Source organism: Mustelus asterias, chromosome 24, assembly GCF_964213995.1.
Source record: "Mustelus asterias chromosome 24, sMusAst1.hap1.1, whole genome shotgun sequence".
In the NCBI taxonomy this organism is placed as follows: Eukaryota; Metazoa; Chordata; class Chondrichthyes; order Carcharhiniformes; family Triakidae; genus Mustelus; species Mustelus asterias.
This window is the reverse complement of record NC_135824.1, coordinates 32,142,250-32,162,882: the sequence shown is the minus strand read 5'-3', so window position 1 is coordinate 32,162,882 and position 20,633 is coordinate 32,142,250. Positions and strand designations below refer to the sequence as shown.

At 46.3% G+C, this 20,633-nt stretch overlaps 1 protein-coding gene across 1 annotated transcript in view; it reads left to right on the top strand.

Annotated features, from left to right (window-relative positions):
* Nucleotides 1-17,945: 17,945 nt before the first annotated feature.
* The window catches only part of bnc1 (basonuclin zinc finger protein 1), a 116,895-nt gene continuing 114,207 nt past the window's right edge, over nt 17,946-20,633 (top strand). Inside the window, exon 1 of the mRNA XM_078241029.1 lies at nt 17,946-18,038. Within this exon, the coding sequence (XP_078097155.1) occupies nt 18,030-18,038 (9 nt within the window). The 5' untranslated portion in view covers nt 17,946-18,029. The remainder of the gene's footprint in view (nt 18,039-20,633) is intronic.

Sequence of the window (20,633 nt, the reverse complement as noted above, 5' to 3'; positions counted from 1 at the left end):
GCCTCTGTAGGAGTCTGCATGTCCCCGAGCGCAGGGATCCAGTGCCATAGACCCTCATCAACAATAATCTCACAAGATTGGCCTGCAAAGAGTTGCTTCATGCACCACTGGAAGACCTCATTACCCATGGAGATCCCATTGGGCATGTGAAGAAAACAATATCTGCCTATTGGAGACATGAATATGGTTAGTTTTGAGGGTTCCACATCTAGTGAGATCTGCCAGAACCCACATTTTACATGAAGAATGCTGAACGCCATGCCTGCTATCACCTGTTCCACTATCTTCACAGGGCGATGTGGTCTGAACAGCACTTTATTCAAGGGAACTGGGTCAACACATATCCTGACCATGTCATTTTCTTTTACTGCACCCACTTGTCTTGTCTATAGGAGTTATGCTACATAGTGCCATCATCCAATGGAGTTCATCGATTGCTTTCTGCTTCATGTCTATTGGTACTCTTCTTGGAGCACCGACGGTTGGTGGTACAGAACCATCTAGTCTCATGTTATATACATCTGGTAGCTTACCGCTGATGACGCAGTTGAAGAGGTCTCTATATGTTGTCATTTCTGGGGCTTAGAGTTGTGGAGCATGCAGTTCTGGACCAAGTCAAAAGAGACCCAATGCCATGCTGCCCTGAAGCCCGAGTGAAGGCTTTATGTTCTGGTCAACTATATGAACTTGAAATCTCCCTGTATGCAGTGGATGGTTGCTACACCTTCAGAGTGGATTGCCTGTATGCCATGATGTGCGTCTGGGTGCTGGGATCTGCTGCATATGTGGCTACTTCCCATAATCTTTGGTTGGATAGTACATTATCCTTCACTCCAGAATCAATCTTGACTTTAAGTCTGGCGCTGCTATTAATTATGTTAAGAGTAGTGAGGATCTCACTCTGTCCTGTGATGTTGCCAACACTGTCAGAATGGAGTGTTGTTGGAGGCTCTCTCTGTAGCTTCACTGTCTTGGTTGAACTCCAATTCATTCAACTTACTGACAGTCCTACCCCTGGAGGACTGAGCCATTGCCACGTTACTGATGGCAAAGGAGAGCTGCTGTGATTGGATCTGCAGCATTTGGCAAAGTGGTTCCATTTCCCGCAAAATATATGGTAAATTACCATATACAAAACAAGTTCTGTTCGGTGGGCGCTGAGTGCAGTTGGAGCCAGGCACCCCTTATCCTGCGACTACCTCAGTGTCCCACCCAAAATCTCAAATTGTTCATTTAACATACAGATATCAATGTCTGCTTGTAATGTAAGTCTTTTTCTCACAGCAGCATCTTACAGACTAAATCACTATATATTCCACAAATGATGCGATCTCTGATTAGGTCTTCACAGAATCACAGAAACCCTACAGTACAGAAAGAGGCCATTTGGCCCATCGAGTCTGCACCGACCACAATCCCACCCAGGCCCTACCCCCATATCCCTACATATTTTACCCGCTAATCCCTCTAATCTACACATCCCAGGACACTAAGGGGCAATTTTAGCATTGCCAATCAACCTAACCCGCACATCTTTGGACTGTGGGAGGAAACCGGATCCGGCACCCGGAGGAAACCCACGCAGACACGAGGAGAATGTGCAAACTCCACACAGACAGTGACCCAAGCCAGGAATCGAACCCAGCTCCCTGGAGCTGTGAAGCAGCAGTGCTAACCACTGTGCTACTGTGCTGCCCTCAGTGAGAGTTTCGAATGTACATTTCTTTGCCAATAGTTTTAGGGTCGCCATGTAAGATTGTATTGACTCATCTGATTTCTGGTTTGTGGAATTAGGTTTCTTTCCAGGAGGCAAATGTCCTCGAATTGTTTCAGGATTATCTCAGGGTCTTCTTTTTGCACCTCAGTCTGGAAAACAAACAACTCAAATATTTCAATGACCTTTGGACCGCGAGTTTTAATAGAGTGAACATGATGTGGAGATGCCGGCGTTGGACTGGGGTGAACACAGTAAGAGTTTTAACAACACCAGGTTAAAGTCCAACAGGTTTATTTGGTAGCAAATACCATAAGTTTTCGGAGTGCTGCTCCTTCGTCAGATGGAGTGGAAATGTGCTCTCAAACAGGGCACAGAGACACAAAATCAAGTTACAGAATACTGATTAGAATGTGAATCCCTACAGCCAGCCAGGTCTTTGCATGTTTGTAGAAACTTGATGTCTGTGTCGATATGCGCGATCTTCTTGGAGATCCTCTCACAGCAGCGTTTTACCATTTTTCAACATGTCAGAGAGTGCAGCACTGCAGTAAATACGCTACTCTTTCTGGAACCTTTCGAAACTATCCACAATATTTTCATCAAAGGCGAGTGTGTCAGTGCACCAAGGTCCTTGTGCCAACTTCTAACACCATGTAGAATGTTTTGGGTTCCTCCAATCAATGACATCCAGGACTTCCAGTCAAGGTGGTTTATTACTAAGCTCAGTAGCTACATACAGTGCTTGTACTCTGCCCAAAATCTTCGGGATAACTCCCGTGTTCTCACCACATGACCTCTTATGTAGCTGTGTCATCACCTTTTCACGTGATTTCTTGATCTATAGTTTTAAGTTAACCCCATTCACTGGAGCAAGTTTGTAGGCAGTTAGAGTTAGAGCAACAGTGTTGGTCAAGAAATTATCGGCGTTAGATTTTGACTTTGTCAACAGTGTGCAAAGACACGAGGGGGGAGTCTTACCAAAAAATGGCAGACCGTTGGTTCCGGCAAGTAAAATGGTTTGTTTTTCTCCAGATCTTACCACACTCTGTCACAAAGAACCAGTTGGCAGATTTCATGCCATCATGTGACACCAGGGAGGGAGGGTCTCAACACACCAGCAAAGCCCAGCTGCATTGAGATTGGGGCATCATGTTTAAAGGGTGCCCGATCAAAGCGAAAGGTAACTCCCCCCCCCCACTCCACCATGGAGGTCTCAGGGCTCACAACGACACCCCCACCGATTGGAACTGACATTTACCCGCCACTCCCCAATCATAGGAGCGAGCGTTTCTTACCCCCCCCCCCCCCATCACCCCGAACATCGGACCCCTTTCTCCCCTCCAGCAGTCAGTGCCGGCAACCGCCACTACCCCCATACTGCCAAACATCAGACCCCTTCCCCTAACCACACAGCCATCAGCGACACGACCCCTCCCCCCACAATGGCCACTGCCAGCTTCCCCATCTGCCACTTCCACCCCCGCCACATATTAATGAATCCCCACCCCCATCCACAAGGCTCCCACTGGACTCTGGCCCTGACACTTCCCCGTGGTTCAGGTTGGCACTGCCAGGTTGACATGGTGTCAACCTGGCAGTGCCAATCTGTGCGAAGGACAAGTGCCAAGGGGCATTGCCAGACCACTTCCTGGCCATGTCCCTTTCCCCGAGTGCTGTGCTCTTTATGCCCCCTGAGGGTGAAATCCACCACAGGCTCCTATCTGGGTGAACCTGTTGGAAACCGCACAGACATGACATCACATCGGCGAGGTTTGTAAGTACGGGAGGAGCTCAATATCCGCTGGGGTGGGTCGTTAATCAGATGGAAACATATTGTCATGTATGTAAATCTAGTTCACAGCATTGTGGGCGTGGACCTTATTACATCTCCGGCAAAGAGGGCAAAGAACATCATAAATCGTGATCTTGCCAGCCGGATTCGCAATTTTCGGCTTTCACTGGATACCAAGTCTCCCCTGCCGCTTCTGAGGATGGCGAATGCAGGCTCAAGATCCCTCCCATTTTGTGTCCAACAAGCCTCGCTATATGTGGTGAAGTCCAGTGCATTTTATGCCATTCTTGAATGGTTTATCATTTAGATTAAGATTAAGTTTATTTATTGTTGTCACAAGTAGGCTTACATTAACACTGCAATGAAGTCACTGTGAAAATCCCCTAACTGCCACACTCTGGCGCCTGTTCGGGTACACTGAGGGAGGATTTAGCTAACCAGCACATTGTTCAGACTGTGGGAGGAGACTGGAGCGCTCAGAGGAAACCCACACAGACACGAGGAGAACGTGCAAACTCTGCGCAGTGACCCAGTCCCTGGCACTGTGAGGCAGCAGTGGCAACCACTATGCCACCTGGCCACCCCATTTAACTGTGCAATCGACCTATATATAGAATCATAGAATCCTACTGTGCAGAAGGAGGCCATTCGGCCCATTGAGTCTGCACCGACCACAATCCCACCCAGGCCCTATCCCCATAACCCCATGCATTTACCCTAGCTAGTCCCCCGTCACTAAAGGGCAATTTAGCATGGCCAATCCACTTAACCTGTATATCTTTGGAGTATGGGAGGGGACCGGAGCACCCGAAGGAAACCCATGCAGACACGGGGAGAACGTGCAAACTCCACACAGACAGTGACCCAAGCTGGGAATCGAGCGCAGGTCGCTGGCACTGTGACGCAGCAGTGCTAACCACTGTGCCACCGTGTCGCCCTATACAGGGGTATATACTAGGGCATATATAAATATACTCTGGTCGACATGAAAGAAAGTACACCATTTCTTGGAAAAATATGTTTTCAACCATTTTAAAAGCAACAATCTGATTTTAAAATTAATGTCTGAACCTTGCCTCCATGTCTGATGATTCATTTGACAGCTATAAGTAGGCTGGTGCAAATGTGTCCATTATTATGTGTTATCAGATTGTACTAAAAGCATTATAATTTACTAATGTACTAATCAATATTGTAATTCTATTAGTAATAAAGTAAAAGCCTCATAAGTTGGTATTTCCGTACAGATGGGTCGGATCAGTCACTGATTTGACCTGTGGTTTGGGGGAACACTGGTCACAGAAACTGGACTAAAGTGCAGATCTCCCAGGATAAAACAATCTTCTGTTTTCTTTTCAATTAAGGATCCAATCCTTAGTTTTGCTTACAATCGAAGCTTTCCAAATCAAAGTGTCAACTTTGTCATCTGCAAAGCTTACACGTCCAGATTAATTGCAGGGCATCCAATGTTCCACAAGACCCTCAGATTATTTTTAAGTAGAGAAACAGCTGTGTGTGGGCTGAACAACGCACAAAGACAGAGGTGGCGTCAATACTTCATCAGGGACCAGAAGGGGCGGCACTGTGGCACAGTGGTTAGCACTGCTGTCTCACAGCGCCAGGGACCCAGGTTCGATTCCGGTCTCGGGTCTCTGTCTGTGTGGAGTTCACACATCCTCCCCGTGTCTGCGTGGGTTTCCTCCGGAGGCTCCGGTTCCCTCCCACAGTCCAAAGATGTGCAGGCTAGGTGGATTGACCATGCTAAATTGTCCCTCAGTGTCCCAAGAGGGGGGATTGGTGGTTTAAGTAAGGTCTGGGTGGGATTCTCTGTCAGAGAGTCAGTGCAGACCCAATGGGCTGAATGGCCTGCTTTTGCAATGCAGTGTTTCTATGATTCTAAGGTGGATGGGAGCGGATACGAGAGCATTGAGTGAGGTGCCAACAGGAAGGGAGGAAGGTCCATCTTGAAATATGCAGATTGGGGCGAGACAGGGGGTGGTTGCAACATCAGGCCAGGCCTGCTGGGAAGGGGCTTCATCGGAAAGAAAAGGCCACGGTGGATAACACTTAAACTGTAATTTTAGGCTTCCATGTGAGGCAGGAGGAGCCTGAATGATTGGAGGAGGCTGGACCCAATGGTCCCTGACTGCAGCCACCATCCATTGGACTCAGCTTCCCACCCACCAGCCAGGCGGTTGGATCTGACTGGATTCAGGCTGGATCCCGGAGAAATAAAGGTGACTTGGCTCCCAATCACAGCGTTCTGAAGTCAGCGTTGGAAGGAGGATGTTCGGTTGGGATGGTTGCTTTTATTTGGTTCTCAATAAGAACATAAGAACATAAGAAATAGGAGCAGGAGTAGGCCATCTAGCCCCTCGGGCCTGCCCCACCATTCAACAAGATCATGGCTGATCTGAAGCGAATCAGTTCCACTTACCCGCCTGCTCCCCATATCCCTTAATTCCCTTATTGATCAGAAATCTATCTACCCGTGATTTAAACATATTCAACGAGGTAGCCTCCACCACTTCAATGGGCAGAGAATTCCAGAGATTCACTACCCTCTGAGAGAAGAAGTTCCCCCTCAACTCTGTTCTGAACCGGCCCCCACTTATTTTGAGGCTGTGCCCTCAAGTTCTGGTTTCCCTTCTAAGTGGAAAGAATCTCTCCACCTCTACCCTATCCAGCCCCTTCATTATCTTATATGTCTCTATAAGATCACCCCTCAGCCTTCTAAACTCCGAGTACAGACCCAATCTGTTCAATCTCTCCTCATAAGCTACACCCCTCATCTCCGGTATCAACCTGGTGAACCTTCTCTGCACTCTCTCCAAGGCCAATATATCCTTTCGCAAATAAGGGGACCAAAACTGCACACAGTTACTCCAGTTGCGGCCTCACCAGTGCCTTGTACAGTTGCAGCAAGACCTCCCTGCTTTTATATTCTATCCCCCTCGCGATAAAGGCCAACATTCCATTCGCCGTCTTGATCACCTGCTGCACCTGCAGACTGAGTTTTTGCGATTCGTGCACGAGGACCCCCAGGTCCCTCTGCACAGTCGCACGATGTAATTTTTCTCCATTTAAATAATATTCCAATTTACTATTATTTCTTCCAAAGTGGATAACCTCACATAACCTCAAGACGTGAGTGAGGTTGGCGAGAGCAGCATTTATTACCCTGCCCTGGTTGGCTAAAGATGTTGACATTACATCATCTCTTTAATTGCAGCCATTGTAGTGATCGCGGTGCACCCCGGTGATGTTCGATGGAGGGAGCGTGCTCTTTCTTTTTCCCTCTGATCCTGAGGTGAAGCCCCTGTACTGTTTGCTGAATTTGATGCATGCATTGCTGTCTGAATGGTCTTGGAGTGGATGGGACAGCGGGTTCTGCTCAGGCTGAGAAATGCAAGGAGTATCTGAAGCTCAGAAGCTCAGACGGGTTCTGAAGCAGCATGAACAATGGACAGCTGAGAGTGCAGCTCTGGCATTTCATTAAAGTGTCTGACACGGGAATCTTCGTGGGCGGACGAGACAGGAAAATGTTCCATTGACATTGGGTAGGGTTTTCCGGTTTTGGGACGAGCGCGGCAGAAAATCCCGCCCATGACAGAGATTGCTGTTGTCCTGTGCATTATCACACGAGATACGTATACCAAAGAGTGCGGTGTCGCTGTGTATCATGAGGAAGACTGCATAGTGTGTGAAAAGCCACATTCAGCACACATTAAATTATCTGTTGCACAATTTTCCCTTCAGTCATCTGACCCTCTGACAAAAGAGCAGACTTGGGTAACGGCAGTGGCTCAATGTAGTAAATGACAGATTAGTTAGCGCTACAATCATTGAAATATATTTCACTGGGTGGAGGGTTGATGCAGTGAGTCAGGAATATATGATTTGATATCAGCCAGACACACTCAGAACATTTCTCCTTGTTGTGTTTGGCATCCATTTCAGTTCGATGAATTTACTGAATCTTTCTCGAGCCTTCAGTTCATCCCATTCCTCTCTACAACAGAAGGAACAATAGGGCCTGTTGCTACCCTTTTATTGGGATTGCTGAATTATGCAGCTCATTAATGACTATGTAGATCTTGACATGAAATTACAGAGTAGTTAAGATTAATTGAATCTGCCACTCTGTAATGACTTGAATTGCTGTTTCCATATCACTTAGATGCTGCCTAAACCCATGTTGAAAACTGAAAGACAGTTCCATTGCAAGTGGAATTGCTTTACCAGAGGAGAGCAGGTTATTACCAGACTTGGAAACTTGGCCTCTCTGAATTCATCAAACCACCGGCTTTTGTTTTGACTTTCTATGGCATTACATGATCTAACGATATTCAGGTTAGGTAGAAACGTAGAAACGTAGAAACCCTACAGTACAGAAAGAGGCCATTCGGCCCATCGAGTCTGCACCGACCACAATCCCACCCAGGCCCTACCCCCATATCCTTACATATTTACCCACTAATCCCTCTAACCTACGCATTCCAGGACACTAAGGGCAATTTTTAGCACGGCCAATCAACCTAACCCGCACATTTTTGGACGGTGGGAGGAAACCGGAGCAACCGGAGCACCCAACCATTAGCACTGGTGGATCGGTAATGTTGACACTTAGTGTCCAGAGATGTGTAGGTTAGGTGGATTGGTCATGGTAAATGCGTAGGGTTACAGGGAGAGGGTAGAGGGGAGGTGCTCTTTCAGTGAGTTGGTGCAGACTTTTTTTTATTCATTCATGGGACATGGGCATCGCTGGTTGCCCATCCCTAGTTGCCTTTGGAGGACAGTTGGGAGTCAATATTTTGTTGTGGCTCTGGAGTCATATATAGGTCAGACCAGATAAGGATAGCAGATTTCCTTCCCTAAAGGACATTAGTGAACCAGATGGGCTTTTCTGACAATCGGCAATGGTTTCATGGTCTTCAGTAGATTCTTAATTCCAGATATGTTTTTTTGAATTAAAGTTCCACCATCTGCCGTGGTGGGATTCGAACCCAGGTTCCCCAGAACATTTGCTGAGTTTCTGGATTAATGGTCTAGCGATAATACCACTAGGCCATCGCCTCCCCGAATGGCCTCTTTCTGAATTGTATGGATTCTATGGTTCTATGAGTTGGGGAAATTGTTCTGTTTCTGGACCTGCATGTATCGGATCATCTAGATGCAGCATCACAGTGGCATATGGAGGATCAGCTGGCCCCAAGGTCCGAGCCCAATTTTTCTTAGTTTTGGGTATGTGATCTTAACCTCTACCGCCATTTTGCTGGAACTAGCTGTTCGGATTGCGATGAAAAGAAAATTCTTCGTTCAAAATGTTGTGAAATGTTCTTTGGCACGGTGGCACAATGGTTAGCACTGCTGCCTCACAGCGCCAGGAACCTGGATTAGATTCCTGACTTGGGTCACTGTCTGTGTGGAGTTTGCACATTCTCCCCCTGTCTGCGTGGGTTTCCTCCGGGTGCTCCGGTTTCCTCCCTCAGTCCAAAGATGTGTGGGTTAGGTGGATTGGCCATGCTAAATTGCCCCTTAGTGTCACGAGTATCACTCACCTGATGAAGCGGCAGCGCTCCGAAAACTCGTGATACCAAATAAACCTGTTGGACTTTAACCTGGAGTTGTGAGACTTCTTACTGTGCTTACTCCAGTCCAACACCAGCATCTTCACACCATTGCCCCTTAGTGCCAGGGGGACTATCTAGGGTAAATGCATGGGGTTATGGGGATAAGGCCTGGATGGGTTTGTGGTCGGTGCAGACTCGATGTGCCAAAAGGCCTCCTTCTGCACTGTAGGTTTCTATGATTCTATGAATTTCCAACCAGGAGGGCTGTGGATATTCAGTTGTTTCTACCTTTGAGGGCTGAAGTTGGTAGGTTTGGAGGCTAAGGGAATCAAGGCAGGAAAGTAAAGTTGCGGTGGAGAGTTAGCCGTGATCTTATTAAATGGCAGAGCAGTCTCAAGGGATGGTAAGGATTATCAGTGTTCCCATTTCTTACCTTATCTTGTATTCCCCATGTGTTGCAGCCAGGCACGGAATCAGGAATATTCACCCTATGGGAAGGTGATGGCCTAGTGGTATAATCGTTAGATTATTAATCCAGAAACTCAGTTAATGTTCTGCGGACCTGGGTTCGAATCCCACCATGGCAGATGGCGGGATTTGAATTCAATTTTTTTTAAAATCTGGAATTAAAAATCTACAATGAAACGATTGTCATTGTCGGAAAAACCCATCTGGTTCATTAATGCCCTTTAGGGAAGGAAATCTGCTGTCCTTACCTGGTGTGGCCCACATGTAACTCCAGAGCCACAGCAATGTGGTTGACTAATAACTGCCTTCAGGCAACTAGGGGTGGGCAATAAATGCAATAAATCTCTTTAACCTGTGCTTAATGCTCCCTCCACCCACATTGTCTGTATCTTTAAGATCTGGTTGGCTGTAGGGATTCGCATTCTAATCAGTATTCTGTAACTTGATTTTGTGTCTCTGTGCCCTGTTTGAGAGCACATTTCCACTCCATCTGACGAAGGAGCAGCGCTCCGAAAGCTAATGGTATTTGCTACCAAATAAACCTGTTAGACTTTAACCTGGTGTTGTTAAAACTCTTACTGTGTTCACCCCAGTCCAACGCCGGCATCTCCACATAATAAATGCTGGCCAGCCAGCAACACCCATGTCCCACATATAAATAAAATAAAACAATGACAAGGATCGCCAAGAATGCAAAAAAAATGAAAGAAACGATCTTATCCCAATCCATTTGTAGGCATTTACAATTTGCAAAAAACTGTTAAATTAGTGTGATTTATACTTTGTTCTGAAGTTTGCTTTTTTTCAGCTGTTTTCCCTTTGGCTACAAGAGTTGGATTCCGTCGTCAGAATTGTGTGTGTTAAATGAGTATCTAATCCCTTATTCCCCATCCCCCCCCCCCCCCTCCCCTGTATGCAACACAGCGATGCACCATTGACCCCAGTTCTTCAGATGTTTGGTTTGTGCAGCAGGAGGATTGACTGGGGAATGCACAGCACTCCGTGACCTGCCCTTCTGTTTTGTTTCATTTTCACTGCTTTATGGAGAAATATAATTTATTTTTAAAGGAAGTGTTGGGAATGAGGTCTGTCCGTGCCAACGTTGATTGAACTCCAGTCTGAATTATTTATTTTCCAATTGGCACCCTGAAGGATACTGCACCTGTCCTGTTCCTTGTCAGGGAGGAAGAAAGGTGGCAGATTTGGACACACGACGTCAGCAACGAGCCCATTTCATCTGCTTTGTTGCCTTCTCTTCTCCCTCCCCTTCCCCTGGATCCTGATCCCCTTTGTCAAAGCGGAATTGTTTTTGTATTTACACACAGCACAAGCAGAATTTGAGCTTTGCATGTGGGTGGAAGTTGGCCCCACGATTTCTGACATTTTTGACAAGAAATAACAAACACCACACCAGCTTTCTCAATCAACTGGAGTTTTTGTTTCCCCCTGTCCCGCAATATAAGCTCCAGCAAAATCATTTTGTTTTGTGTTTGGGGCTTCTTATTACTACTGCAGTTTATTATTGGAGCCCAGGTTACGATTTCCTCTATTCTACCTGAAGCCCAGTCCATCACTCAAACCAGCCTCCCATCCATTGACTCCGTCTACACTTCCCGCTGCCTCGGAAAAGCAGCCAGCATAATTAAGGACCCCACGCACCCCGGACATTCTCTCTTCCACCTTCTTCCGTCGGGAAAAAGATACAAAAGTCTGAGGTCACGTACCAACTGACTCAAGAACAACTTCTTCCCTGCTGCCATCAGACTTTTGAATGGACCTACCTCGCATTAAGTTGATCTTTCTCTACATCCCAGCTATGACTGTAGCACTACATTCTACGCTCTCTCTTTTCCTTCTCTATAAGAAGTCTCACAACACCAGGTTAAAGTCCAACAGGTTTATTTTGAATCGCAACCTTTCGGAGAACTGTTCCTTCATCAGGTGAAGGAGCAACACTCCGAAAGCTCATGATTCCAAATAAACCTGTTGGACTTTGATCTAGTGTTGTGAGACTTCTTACTGTGCCCACCCCAGTCCAACGTCAGCATCTCCACATCATTCCTTCTCTATGTACGATATGCTTTGTCTGTATAGTGCGCAAGAAACAATGCTTTCCACTGTTTACTAATACATGTGTCAATAATAAATCAAATCAAATCAAAAAGGTGACTTTGCTGGGTTGGGGTGTTCTTCTCTGAGAATATAACAGGGTTCATAGTGCAAAAGAAAAAGCACAACACGATCAGAATTATTAAACTTAAACACCTTGGAGTTTTCCTTATGATGGCTTATTCTGTTGCACTCATTACCCTTGACGGTTGGCATTGCTCCGGGAGGTGCTGTCAGAATGAAAGGCATTGATTTTTTTTGTTGTTGCGGACAACTTCATGACCAAATGAACTAGCTGCTGTATCTTAGATGCACTTCATTGGCTCAGCGTGTTCAGCTCATGTTCTGCTCCTTGCCTTGAAAAACACGGCAAAAGCAATTCAGTCGATTCCCCTCACGGCCTGGATACAGTGACCTCCAAAACCCAAGGTACTCTGCTAGTTACAGATACCATGGGGTATCTTGGTCTATGTTTCAGCAGGTCTCATCCCACTCATGAGTATGTTGCCCAGCATGCAGCTAATTATATTGACTTTATCACAGTTGGGCTTAGCCTGGGCCAGTGGGTGCAGTGTAGAGAGACATGCAGTTGAACCTCACTGTATTTTAACTCTTGTTCTACCGAGCCAGAATGGATCAAAACAAGTCCAGCATTTATTTGATTTGATTTATTATTGTCACATGTAATGGGATACATATTGTTTCTTATAAGCTGTTACAGGCAAAGTATACAGCTCATAGAGTACTTGGGGAGAAGGAAAGTTTTTAAAGTTTATTTATTAGTGTCACAAGTAGGCTTACATTAACACTGCAATGAAGTTACTGCGAAAATCCCCTAGTCGCCACTGTTCAGGTACACTGAGGGGGAATTTAGCATGGCCAATGCATCGAACCAGTGGGTCTTCCAGTCTGTGGGAGGAAACTGGAGGACCCAGAGGAAACCCACGTAGACACGGGGAGAACGTGCAAACTCCACACAGTCAGTGACTCGGGGCTGGAATTGAACCCGGGTCCCCGGCACTTGAGGCAGCAGTGCTAACCACTGTGCCACCGTGCTGCCCACAAGGGGAGGGTGCAGACTATAGTGTTACGGTCATAGCTAAGGTGTGGATTTAACTGTGAATCATGACACTTTATTTAGCAGTGAGGGGTTTCGAATGCAAGGCTACATTGCAAGTGAATATTAAATGTGTAGAAAGAGCGTGGGATGAACAGAAATGGATTCTCTTCTTCAGTTTCACTAATGGGCCAGGTCTGTTTAGAACTGATGATTACTAATTCAGTGGAGGGTTCTGTGCAGATAAGTCTTGCCTTAATCGTTCTATTTTTTGAGTGCACTGATTTTTGTAAAAAGTCCGAGTTGGGATTTTGTGAGGATTTTATTTGGTTGCTGAGAATAATGAAGATTTTTTTGTTGTTTTGCATACTGTCTTAAATTCACTAAAAGAAAAAAACTTGGCAAACCTACAACCTGTGGAAGTCCCGAGTCTACATGAAGAATGCATTTTCTAATAAATGCAAGGCGTTAGGAAGCACTTAGCCTGCAGCTAGCAGCTTGAGCTGGAGTTCCAGCCAGTCAGCAGGCCCAGTCACACTGCCTGATCGAAGCTTCTGCCTGGAGCTCCTTCCCCAGTGGCTAATATTGAAATCGTCAACACCATGCCATGGACAGTAACATTGGCCAGTTGGCCATCTGAACCCAGGAAGTGACACCAGCAAGCTTTTGATTGTGCAGCCAGATATAATTCAATCCTCAACAGCCATTCATCCATGTTTCCAACAAGCCTCACTAGGCAGTGGTCAGGAGCAGCAAACCAGGACTGATCAGGGAGGCACTGCGGCACAACGGTTAGCGCTGCTGCCTCACAGCGCCAGGGTCCCGGGTTCAATTTTGGCCTTGGGGGACTATTTGTGTGGGGTTTACACGTTCTCCCCATGTATGCTTGAGTTTCCTCCGGGTGCTCCGGTTTCCTCCCACAGTCCAATGATGTGTGGGTTAGGTGGATTGGCCATACTAAATTGCCCCAAAAATGCAAAGGTTAGGGGATTAGCGGGGTAAATATGTGGGGGGGGGGGGGCGGAGGGAGGGGATGGGCTTGGGTAAGATACTCTTGTGCAGACTCAGTGGGCTGAATGGCCTCCTTCTGCACTGTAGGGGCTTTATGATTCTCTGATCATCACAGCAACCGGAGCCCTCTACAATCACCTCATAAAATCCCATGTGTGGCTCAGCCAGCAATGCTCTTCTCTGAATCAATAGAGACTTGAGTACATAATCTAAACAGATACTCCAGTGCAGTACTGAAGGAGTGCTGCACTGCCAAATGAGACTTGGAACCTCAGCCCTGTCCACCCCGCCTTGGTGAACATAAAGGAACCAATGGCACTATTTTGCAACGCAGCAGGAGAGTTCTCACTGGTGTCTTGGCTAATGTTCATCACTTCAGAATCAGAGAATTCCTACAGTGCTGAAGAAGGCCCATCGAGTTTGCACCAACTCTCTGACACAGTGTCTTACCCAGGCCCTACCCCCCGTAACCCCACACATTTACCATGGCTACTTCACCTAACCTCCACATCTCGGGACACTAAGGGGCAATTTTAGCACGGCCAATCCACCCAACCCGCACATCTTTTGACTGTGGGAGGAAACCGGAGCACCCGGAGCAAACCCGCGCAGACACGGGGAGAATGTGCAGCCTCCACACAGACAGTGGGCCGGGAATTGAACCCAGGTCCCTGGTGCTGTGATGCAACAGTGCTAACCATTGTGCCACCGTGCTGCCCCTGGGTCAGTTTTCAAGTTCTTGCTTGAGGGAAATTCCTGTGTGCAAATTGGCTGCAGTGTTCCTCACATTCTAACAGTGATAACACTTCAAAAAAAATATTCCAATGGCTGTGAAGTGATTAGGGATGTCCTGAGGTCATGAAACACATGATATAAATGCAAGTCTTTCTTTCTTACCCTGAGACTAAGTAACTGATTCCAGTCAGTGAATCGTTCCAGTCTATATGACTTGGCATAAATTGAAATTACTGGCTAATTTTCCATGGTGTTGTCTATGGGTGGGTCTATGGTTGTGATGTTTGGCTGCTAAAATGGAGCTGTAGTTAACCTAGTATGTCCCTTTAAGGTCACTGCTGCTTCTTGTGGTGGAGCAGCCTGAATGTGTACATCCAGCAGTATGTTCAAGGTTAGTTGGATGTGTCTATTGGGTGGCAGCTACTCCTAAATTCATGACATGTCACTTTTGAAGAAAGGCCAGATTATCAAAATCAGAAAAATAAACAGAAAATTGACTAATATGCGTCTGTGTGAGAGATGTTTGAAGTGTGGCTTAACATGCAGTTCATGCATGTTCATTTAGCTCTCCGCCTTGGTGCAGTGGGTACATCTTGTTTCTGAATCAGAAGCTTGTAGGTTGCAGCCCCAATTGAGTAATTTGAGCACCTAATCCAGTGTAGCACCGAGGGCGTAAAAGGTAAAGTTGTCATAGTCCCAGGTGACCACAGGCTGCTCTCCCTTTGAGAGGGAGAGCTGACTGGTGGTGATTTAACCTGAGGATCACCACACCTCAGGTGAAGGGAAAGGTTGAGAAGACGGGGTCTTCATGAATAACCTCAGCTGGTCTGGGAATCGAACCCACACTGCTGGCATCGCTCCACCTGACTCACTAACTGTCCAGCCAACTCAGCAAACTGACCCCCAAGTGAAGTGACGGATGTGGGCAGTGCTGCACTGTTGGAGTGCAAACTTTCAGGGGTGAGGTTAAATCAAAGCTTCATCTGCCTTACCAAGTGAACATTAAACAATCCTGTGCAAGATAGGCAGGGGTCGCGCTCTTTGGAACCCTGGCCAATATTTACCCCTCAACCAACATTCACCACAAGAACATCTGGTCATTATCGCATTTATGTTTATGGGAGCTTGCTGTGAGTAAATTGGTTGCCACGTTTCCTACATCATAGCAGTGACTATACTTCTAAAGTATTGTATTGGTAAACATTTTGGGACCACCTGAGTTGTGAACAGTGCTATATAAATGTAAGTTCTTTGGCGTCATTAACAGCACGGTGGCACAGTGGTTAGCACTGCTGTTTCACAATGCCAGGGACCAGGGTTCGATTCCTGACTTGGGTCACTGTCTGGAGTTTGCACATTCTCCTCTTGTCTGTATGGGTTTCTTCCGGGTGCTCCAGTTTCCTCCCACAGTCCAAAGATGTGTGGGTTAGGTTGTTTGGCCATGCTAAATTCACTCTTAGTGTCAGGGGGATTAGCAGGGTAAATAAGTGGGGCCACAGGGATAGGGCCTGTGTGGCATTGTGATCAGTGCAGGCTCAATGGGCCGAATGGCCTCTTTCTGCACTGTCGGGATTCTGTGTTTCCTTATCCTCCTTGGTGAACCTGTCGAATTGAAAAAAAAGTTGTTCTAGGTGCAGCCAGGAGTTAAGCGATTGCTAAGGAGCCCCTAAAACCCTTCTTTACATCAAGAAGATCAACTCAACAGGAAAAGCAGAGAGTGCTGACATTCTGAAACTTCAGCTGAAGAGTGAGTAAATATTACTGCCTCTCCATTGCCGTTTCACCCGGCTGTGAGAGCTTGCAGCCACAAAGGGCAACAGTCTACAAAGGAAACAGGCCGGCCAGTCTCCTGCTTAGTGTGTCCTCTCTTCACTGTTTATACACAACCTCCTCAAAGAGTGGATATGCAAACACACCCTGTAGTAAGTGACTGCTTTGCCACTCGATACATTCATCTTAATCTGTAAGCATTTGCAAAGAGCTGTCAGATCTTTGCTGGCATTTACTTGCAGGTCACACAGGTTGCAGTCGTTCAGGTTGGTGTGAAGCAGACTTTCTGTGTGAAACCATTGCTGCTTGTGCCTGCATTTAGTTTGATATAGACGGTTGTTAAAGTGTTCACCTGGGCTGCATATGGCCTGTAAATCCTTTACTCAGTCCCTTCGACATAGGAAAGACTCATCAATCTACCACGAGCCCTGGCACACATCACTATTCCTGGCACAGTGCTTGCAGGGTTCAAAAAAATATTTCTTCTTGCATTCCTAGAATGAATTAGTGAAAAGATTTAACTTATCACTCCTAAATTGGAACAGTGGTTAGCACTGCTGCCTCACAGTGCCAGGGACCCAGCTTGGGTCACTGTCTGTGTGGAGTTTGCACGTTCTCCCTGTGTCTACGTGGGTTTCCTCTGGTTTGCTCCCACAGTCCGAAAGACACGCTGGTTAGGTGCACTGGCCATGCTAAATTCTCCCTCAGTGTACCCGAACAGATGCTGGAGTGTGGCAACTCGGGGATTTTCACAATAGCTTCATTGCTGTGTTAATGTAAGCCTTACTTGTGACACTAATAAATGAACTTAAACTTTAAAAGAAGGAGCAGTTGACCACACAATTGAAAGCCATACTAACCTATCCGACGTGGAAGAATTCACCCTCCAATGAGTGAGCTTGGAAAGCGTTATACTGAACCACAGTGCTGGGGACCCGGTTCGATTCCCGGCTTGGGTCACTGTCTGTGCGGAGTCTGCATGTCCTCCCCGTGTCTGCGTGGGTTTCCTCCTGGGTGCTCCGGCTTGCTCCCACAGTCCGAAAGACGTGCCGATTAGTTGCATTGGTCATGCTAAATTCTCCCTCAGTGTACCCGAACAGTGTGGCGACTTGGAGATTTTCACAGCAACTTCATTGCAGTGTTAATGTAAGCCTATTTGTGACACTAATTAATAAAAGGCTAATCTAATAAATGTAGCATTTATAAAAAAAGTTCTTAGTGTGTGGATTGATGTGAATGTGAGCCAGATGGAGTTGTTGCAGTGAGCAGGAGGGGGGAGATTTTTTTTTCTGGGAAAAGAAAGCAGAAAAATAGCTGCATTGATATGTCATTCCAGCAGACAAGGCTGAGGTACAATCTGTTCTGACTGCATTGCTTGGGATGTGGAAACAGCCAAACAGCCTCTGCAATTCCTTTTGATCAAATCTCCGTGAAAGATAAGTGTCATGCCCTGCTCCCTGCAGCTGCGGAGGGAGTGCCCTGTGACTGAAGGAGGCTGGCTCAAAGGCTGGGGGCACTGAGGTGAGAGTTTGCTCCAGAGGTGAGCAGGAAATACAGCTTCTCTCCCCCCCCCGCCCCCCCGCAAAAAAAAACTCACTCCAGAGAAAATACCAAGGAGGAGGGTCTCCTGTCCACTCCCCTGTGCAGTGCTTGGAACAGGAATCCAAACTGAGGTTCAGGCACCACCAAGGGTTTGCTGGCTGCTTGTACGGGCAGGCAGAGCCGATGCAAATCATTTTAAATCGGCGAGGAATGGCAGAGTGGGATGGTGACTGCTCACGGTGATCACTGCTGACAATGTCGGAGGTGAGTGATCTGCTCTCAACTCAGTCCGTGGGGTGAAACTGGCAGCATGCGAAGCGGGGGGGAAGCGGTGAAAGTTTAATATGTGGGAATTATCTCTCAAAAGAAACTTCCTGCTCATTTTGAATCAGTGCGGGACAACTTGCCACCAAGATTTTGTGATTCTTGAGTCAGCTGAATTCTTTACCAGGGATTTAATTCCTGCTGTGTGTGTGTGTGTGTGGAGACAAAAATGGATATCCAGTGAAAATAATATCATTTGTCTGTTCCAACACCTCACTTGGTTCTTTTTCACTTGCCATTTATTTGGGACTATCTGTCTTCCCATTTTTTTTTTGTCCTGAACTTTATTTTGTTTGGGGGTAAAATTGTGTTGAAATATCCTCGGGGCGAGGTGTATTTCTTTTTGAGTGTGGATGTTTGTGTGTGTGTATGTTTTTCTCTTTTTAGGTCTCACAGTTTACCGAAGCAATCAGCTTCATTAGTTTCATGTTAAGCCTAACAGAATGCGCTTTGCTGGTGTTTTTTAACTCCTTGAGCCGGGTCCTTGATCTGAACGGATTTTCTGTGAGCTTGTATGGATTTGTCAGCCCAGATGTGACAAGATCATCTAGAGATTGGGGAAGGAGGGAGTCGGGGGGGGAGGGGGGGGAGGTGGTTCTGATATTAATCAGCACATAGCTCCCAGCTAAACTTTCTGATGTGCTATGCACTAACATGTTTTTCTCATTTACCACTCTGCCACAGTCTTACTGGGTGCTCTCTCTCTCTCTCTCCCTTTCTATAGTGGCAGCAGCAAGCTGACTGTACAACATGCAGGTGACAACTTGCTGTGTACATTGCTTATTCTGCAGTGAGTTCACAAGAAGACCCAAATGTGAGGCTATTTTCCAATCTCCCCAGAGCCTGAGTCGAACGTTTTATCAATTGCACACGATAGTTTCAACTTGTAACCCTTTTTTTTCTCTCTCTCGAGCAATCTTGGGTTCGGGTTTCACATCAGAATCACATCCACAGACCCTGCACTGTCGGTAAAATATGCTAGATTAACCAGACCCCCTTACTTAACTGTCATTACACACCTCAATTATTAGATTGGGGGAGATTAACTCACTTGTGGCTAGCAGGTGGAGCTTCAGTAAATCTGAAAAGCTTTTAATTGTCCCCATAGCGTTTTTTTTTGTTTCTGTGTAAAACTTTTCTCAGACTGGGCTGAAGGCGTTTAAACCTCTCGCTGAACAGCTATGAACTGACATCTGTTCAGTCGGAACAGATGCATCTGTAGTACCTGCAGCTCTAACTCAGTTTAATATGCGTAGCTTTACGGCCTGCTGAAATAAATGGATCGCCGCTATGCCAAATATGTGATGTTACTGATGTAAATTTGTTTCTGAAAAGTTTAGACGTAAGAAGCCCTGTGGCCGCCAGTCATTAGTTGATATTGTCCCATGTTATGGCCGGGCAAATTTGCAGATGCTGATGGTGAGAGTTGCTGCGACTTAATCCGTTTTAATACTTTGTGAGTGTATTTCTTTAGGCTTCTTCACTGGTATCTTGCTACTGCAAGCCTGACAATTAGCATGTTCAAACGTTATGAAGCTGGGACATCAGTTTGAATATTGCTATGCATAGGCTACATTAAAATGGACTGAAGTACGGCTTTACACAGCACAATAACCCTAAAATGGACCTGTAATCCAAGTAGCATAAACCTCATAGTATTACAATCTTGCACAGATAGGTCACTTGCTCAAGGCATTAATGCCAGTTTCCATATTAATGGGAAGAAACAGAACTACGGTATAGAATCATAGAAACCCTACAGTGCAGAAAGAGGCCATTTGGCCCATCGAGCCTGTACTGATCACAATCCCACCCAGGCCCTACCCCCATATTCCGACATATTTACCCGCTAATCCCTCAGGACACTAAGGGGTAATTTTAGCATGGCCAATCAACCTAACCCGCACATCTTTGGACTGTGGGAGGAAACCAGAGCACCCGGAGGAAACCCACACAGACACGGGGAGAACGTGCAAACTCCACACAGACAGTGACCCAAGCCGGGAATTGAACCCAAGTCCCGGGAGCTGTGAAGCAGCAGTGCTAACCACTGTGCTACCGTGCCGCCCATGAAATCAAAGTGGAGAATGTGGGAGTATGTCTTTGTTCAATTCCATTAAAGTACATCTGTAATAATATATATCTGTAAGGGTTCACAAATCCAGTGTTTCCTAAGATGCATTTGATTTCCACTCGCAGCTCCAAGTTATCAATGTGCCAAAGCGTGTTAACTGCTAAATGGCTCAATATCAAAGACTATCGTAGCTGTTGACTGAGATGGACCATAGATTGCAGTTTGAACTGTGATCAAAGTGACTTTAAGCAGACTATGGGGGTTTGTGGAAGAATGAAACATTTGGTGTAGTTTCCATAATTATCTGCAATTGAAAAGCCAGTGACGGACCAGAGTGAGACATAGGCAGGGGCATTTTTTACATTAAAATTAAAACTTGGATGCACAAAATAGAAACATTGCACGTGAACATCAAAAGTATTAAAAAGGTGGCACGATGCATATCATTTGAAGTCCGCTGC